At 46.5% G+C, this 5,720-nt stretch overlaps 1 protein-coding gene across 4 annotated transcripts; it reads left to right on the top strand.

The window, feature by feature from the left end:
• The first annotated feature begins 267 nt into the window (after positions 1-267).
• IGSF11 (immunoglobulin superfamily member 11) lies at positions 268-5,347 on the top strand. Of its 4 annotated transcripts, none has more exons than XM_062512696.1 (6): positions 268-423; positions 1,604-1,811; positions 2,606-2,761; positions 3,725-3,847; positions 4,078-4,228; positions 4,897-5,347. In XM_062512696.1, the coding sequence occupies exons 1-6, from the start codon at positions 385-387 to the stop codon at positions 5,345-5,347; spliced, it is 1,128 nt and encodes a 375-aa protein (XP_062368680.1). In that variant the 5' UTR covers positions 268-384. The 4 variants fall into 4 exon arrangements, with proteins under 4 accessions (XP_062368680.1, XP_062368689.1, XP_062368706.1 ...); XM_062512705.1 differs by having other exon boundaries at positions 280-423; positions 3,725-3,775; XM_062512722.1 differs by having other exon boundaries at positions 280-423; positions 3,725-3,776; positions 4,163-4,228.
• The last annotated feature ends 373 nt before the right edge of the window (positions 5,348-5,720 follow it).

The raw sequence follows: 5,720 nt of genomic DNA, 5'->3' as shown, positions 1-5,720 counted from the left end.
TTCTCAGAAGCTCTGAAACTACAGTTCCCTCACTTAAAATGACCACATATCTACATTTATCTGTAAAAAAAGGTCTGCATGAGAGCAGAGTGATCTGTGAGGAAGGAATAGAATTCCTTTTAGCCTGATGTAGTAGGGTATGGTTGTGTAGGAATGGAATACTCTGTTTTGAACTGCAAGAGTATGGGGCCACCTGCAGTGCTTTGAACTTTGTGTCCTTCTCCTGAAATGCTTGAACTGTATCTCCTTCTCTTTCCAGGTCTGGTGTGTCCTCTGGAGGTGTCAGTCAGTTCAGGGAGTATCCAGGTTGCCCGAGGCCAGACAGCAGTGTTGCCCTGCACCTTCACCACTAACGCTGCCCTCACTAACCTTAATGTCATCTGGATGGTCATTCCTCTTTCTAACGCCAACCAGCCTCAACAGGTAGGTCTTTTCTTACTGGAGCATGTATTTCCTTGGGGCTTTCCTGTTCCCCACCCTGTTAGGGATGTAGGACCTCTACAATGCTTACTTTCTGGTTGTCCCAGAACTTCATTGTCCCTTCACTGCTGACCATGGCCTCTGGATATTACATGAGTCTGTTTTCTTCAATGTTTTGTTAACAGATGCCCATTGTGTCCTTGGCTGGATGTGCAGCTGGGGCAAGCATATGTGATACTGTGTTTCTGCCCTGGGCTTCTAGTGGTTTGTGTGTTCAAAAGAGCACAGGAGATGTAATCCAGTTTTTTGTTCACTGGATGTGGAATTTGGAGGACCTGGGAGTAGCTGCAGCTTTAAACTTGTGAAATCTATGTAAAATGTCCTCTAACACAATCTCTCATAGACTCATCACCCCTTTTGTTTCCGTCCTTATTTTTCTACTCTCTGTAGCTTTTGCAATTCCATTCTTATGAATACTAGCAAATAAGAGTATATAGTGCTGGGGACAAGATTTGTAACCTGAGATATACTGGCCTGTTTTTTGCCCACATACTCTGACAACAGAAGAATGTAATTTATCTGAAATACATCCCTCTTGGGTCACACTGCCCTCATCACATTTTGTATTCATTGTGAGAACCTGCACTGAAGAATCCTTGCTTCTTAGGGACTTGGTCTGAGTACTGTCTGACTGGTGGAGACTGTGCAAGTTCAAAGGTTGCACTGTCATTCAGCTCATCCCAAAGATTTTCAGTAAGCAGTGTCAAATCATGGCAGGGTCTTAATGATGGAGACTCCATATGATACTTTCCACTGGGAAGTTGCTTTTTGTCAAAGTGTTCACTGACCTGCAAAGAGCATCTGCTTCTGTACATTGATCCTGTCCAGACGGGTGATGACTATCATATGAAGGAGGCTTGTATTGTCAATCCAACTATGCCAGGTGATTTGGGTATCTTCCTGGTCTATTACATTTATGAACAATTTTATTGACATAAAATGGGCTTCAGAGTGTGTTCATCTTTTGGAAAAAAAAGAGCTGTACTAGGATGTTGAGGTTTGGTTATTCAGAAATCCTTTAGTAACTGGTCCTTTCAGCTTTGGAAGTCTATGTTTTGCTTGCTATTCTTCGTACTTGCTCAGTTCCTGCAGAGTGTTGTTTGAGCCTTTCTTTGTTTTCCAGGTTATTCTCTACCAAGGGGGTCAGATCTTTGGAGGCGCACCCCAGTTCTACGGGCGAGTGGGGTTTGCTGTGACAATGCCAACCACCAGTGCCTCCATCTTCATCAACAACACTCAGCTATCGGATACTGGCACATACCAGTGTTTGGTCAACAACCTTCCTGACCGAGGTGTCAGGAATATTGGAGTCATTGGACTTACTGTCTTGGGTGTGTTTATTGGTATTATGGGGGAGAGGGGGGGAACAGGGACAAGGAGACTTCTGTGAATGATACTGCATCATGAGCAAATAAGGTACTGTGGGCCTTTCAGCCCACAGACATACTGTGGTGAGGAATGGCCTGCCTTGTGGGTACTGTGGGAGTTTGTAGGGCACACCGACTTCATATGCAAGCAGTGTAGAATGAAGTTTCAAAATATGGTGGAGAGAAAATTTTTGTGCTGGTATTGTGATATGGAGTTGCAAAGAAGCAAGAATAATGTACAAGGACATCCTGGAGGGCTGAATGGGGTGTAAGGGGTTTGGTGCATAGCAACAGGAGGAGAGGATGACTTTATATCTTTGCTTCCTTTCTATGAAAGCAGTTAGTTCTGGATGCTCCCATTGATGCTAAATACTCCAAAGTGCATGCCATTATAGGGACATGAAAGCAAAACCCAATCACAGTAAATTTTGTGTGCTGCTCTGTTAAATTTCACCTTCCTTGCTGCCTCAAAGACAGAAATATTCACGTTTCTCTCAAGGGAGGGACCTAAGAGAACTGTATCCTGTGAAAGTCAGCAGTAATCTACAACCCTGCTGGGCTGGTGGATCAGGAATCTTTGTGTGAATTGTTGCCCCCCAAATTATAATGAGTTCTAGTCTGCTGCCTTGTTCTTGTCCCCTTGACAGCTCATGCCACTGTCCTTGCCTTCCCCAGCAGCACATGTCTAGAGTGAGCCTGTACTCCACTGTTTGCTCACATTTTCTTATTTGCTATCACCTTCTCCTCTTCTCTCGCAGTTCCTCCTTCTGCCCCGCTTTGCAGAATCCAGGGATCCCTGGACGTGGGCAGCGATATCACACTGACTTGCAGCTCAGAAGAGGGCATCCCCCGACCAACATACCTCTGGGAGAAACTGGACAATGTCCCCAAGTTGCCCCCAACTGCCACACAAGGTGCTCATTCTGTTGATTATCTTCTTGTTTCCCAGGTGGCAGCCTGGGCTGCCCTTTGTCCGCGCTGCCAGAGGTGGCATGGCTCATTGAGTTACTGTCACCATTTGCATGGTCCCTTTATTGGAGCAAAGATTCCTAAAGCCCACCATGGACTGGGTAGCATCCAGAGGCCACTTAAATTTTCATGGTTTTTTTTGGTACAGAAACATATTCCCCATTGAAAAACAAGGATTGGGTTGAATGGAAGAAACAGTAGTTGCTAGATGTTGTCATGTGGCTGGAAATTTCAGATTCCAACTTACCTGAGTTTTTAACCAAATGGAAGTGTTATAGAATGGAAACTGCGAAAAGAGAAGCAGAATAATCCCAGGGAAATATGGCTAGTTCCTCACACTGATGCCACAGTTCTTCAGTAAATTACTCCCAGAGCTTCTTTTTGGATGTATGGAGAAGCACACTTCTGGTGTTTCCCAGCCTCAAGTCTCATCCATAAATTTTCTTAGCCTCTGTGTCTTGATCAATTTCTGATAACTGTACTTTTGCCTTTTATCTTACTCTATTTTAAGAATATGCCAGCTTTCAGTTTCATATAATTCAGGAATGAGGAATATTGGAAGAGAAGTAGGGGTTCTGCAGGGCAAGATTTAATTCAACAAGTAGATCTGGTTATAGGTAATATTGCATCTCTTTTTTTCCTGTTCTCACACAACACTGAGAGTCCCAAACTTTAATCTGCAGATATTCCTCTACAAGAATAGAAATAAACCTCTAGTGTAAGCTCCTCAAGGCCTAATATTGTCTCTCTGTGTGTATGTGCATGCACAATTTTTCTATCTCAAGGTTATTTCCTGATTTATTTCTCTCTTAAGACTCTCAAACCAAAATTCTCCATTTGCTGGCTTTGCCTTTTCATGGTTTTCCTCAACTGGGAGGGATTTAAATCCTTCTTTTCTCTCTGACTAGACCAAGTCCAGGGCACTGTCACTCTCCGAAATATCAGCACTGTGTCCTCAGGTCTTTACCAATGTGTGGCTTCAAATGCCATTGGAACCAGCACTTGCCTTCTGGATCTGCAAGTCATTGCACGTAAGTATTTTGTCAAGGGAGGCTTGGCCACCTTCTTCTGTCTTGTGACATAAGGTGTCTAACCATCTTTGCTGTGAGCCACTACCAGCCTCTCTATCAGAAGATAATCATGCCCTAGAATGGGAACAGTGGCTTTCTCCCTTCCCAAGCCATGGTAGCTTCATGTGGTTACAGATGGCCACAGCCCATTCCTGATTTCTTCTTCATGCTCTGTTCAATCATTTCCACAGCCCACCCGCGAAGTATTGGCCTGATTGCAGGAGCAGTGGCCACAGGTGCTGTTGTGCTTGTTGTTTGCATTGTGTTGGTGGCTGTCGCATTGTTCTACTGGAAAAACAAACACAAAGAAGAAGAGGAGGAGGAAATTCCCAATGAGATAAGGTAAGGGTCAAGGAGAGCTGGTGGTGGGGGCCTCCAAGACAAAGCTGCAGGTGACAGGAGTGGAACTGGAAATCTCAGTTTTGTGATCGTGGGTGTGTTCCCTGAGATCAGGGAAAGATGTCCATATTTGTTCAGAAAATGGAGGGAGAAAATGAAGAATGTTAACAGATTTTGTTTTCAGTATTGCCTTTAATGAGAGCTTTGACTTTATAGAATCACAGAATGGTTTGGGTTAGAAGGGACTTTAAAGATCATCTAATTCCTACACCTCTGTCAGCAGGAGGGATGGGACTTCATGTTAGCTCTGTAGGAGAGTGATGTAGTGGGAATTCTGACCCATAATGCCAGACAGTGATAGCTGAAAAGCTCTGGAGATACAGCTGTGATATTCTCTGGTCACAGATGTTACGGTCACAGCTATCACTGCCTGGCATGTCCTGATTTTCTTTGTAGACACATTTGCCTCAGTGGCAAATTTGGCGCATGGAGCACAGAGGTAGGGATGCAGAGAGGGATGAGTAATCAGGGCAAGCAGCAATATTGATTCACATTGGTGCTGTCCTTCTTCTTGAATTGATGGTGTTGACCCCAACATGGCGGCTGGAGGTGGGGGTGTTTGATAAGTGGGCCAGTGTCCTCCATACGCTCTCATACCTTCTCCTTCTCAGGGAGGATGACCTGCCACCCAAATGCTCCTCTGCAACAAAGACGTTCCACGCTGATGCGTCCTCATCAGAGAATGACACCCTCACCTCCTCCAACACCTACAACAGCCGCTACTGGAATGACCCCAAAGCCAACCACGCCACAGACTCCTTCACCCGCTTCAGCAACAGCAATGATGCTCACCAGCCTCCCTTCTCCCGCTCAGGGAGCATGAATGCCCGCCCCATCTATGCCAATGGTGGCCACCCATCCCCAGCTCCCCCTAAGACACTGGTGGTGACGGCCAGCACGGCACCGTCACCTCAGGAAGTCATCCGGAGCAATGGTTCAGTCAGCAGGAAACCACGGCCGCCGCACACCCGTTCCTATGCAGTCAGCCAGGCCACGCTGGAGCGGATCGGGGCTGTCCCCGTCATGGTGCCCGCCCAGAGCCGGGCTGGCTCCCTGGTGTAGGACCTTGCTGGTGGCTGAGAGCTGAGCAAGGGGCCTCTCATCCCCAGTGCAGTGAAGAGACTCTACTCCTTCCTGAAAGGCAGTGAGGTGGTGAGGTTCACACACTTACCTCTGTCTGCCCTCCCCTCTCAAGGCTGCTTCCATCTGGTGGGACAGCCCTGTCTGAGCTGCTTTCCCTCGAGCTGCTGGAGCTCCTTGTGCCAATGGACACCACAGATGTGCCAAGGCCGGAGGAGCAGAGAGGTTGGGACGTGCTCTTGGGCTGCTGGGCCCCAGTTGGGACATGTACTCAGGCCTGATCTTGGGGGGAACTTTTGCTTTTATTTCCTGTTTGTTTTGCTGGGGACTGATTCCATCTATTTGCATCTTTCAG

The sequence above is a fragment of the Cinclus cinclus genome, chromosome 2 (genome assembly GCF_963662255.1).
Source record: "Cinclus cinclus chromosome 2, bCinCin1.1, whole genome shotgun sequence".
Classification (NCBI taxonomy): Eukaryota; Metazoa; Chordata; class Aves; order Passeriformes; family Cinclidae; genus Cinclus; species Cinclus cinclus.
Note: the sequence above shows the minus strand (reverse complement) of the source record. Positions and strands in the feature narration are given on the sequence as shown.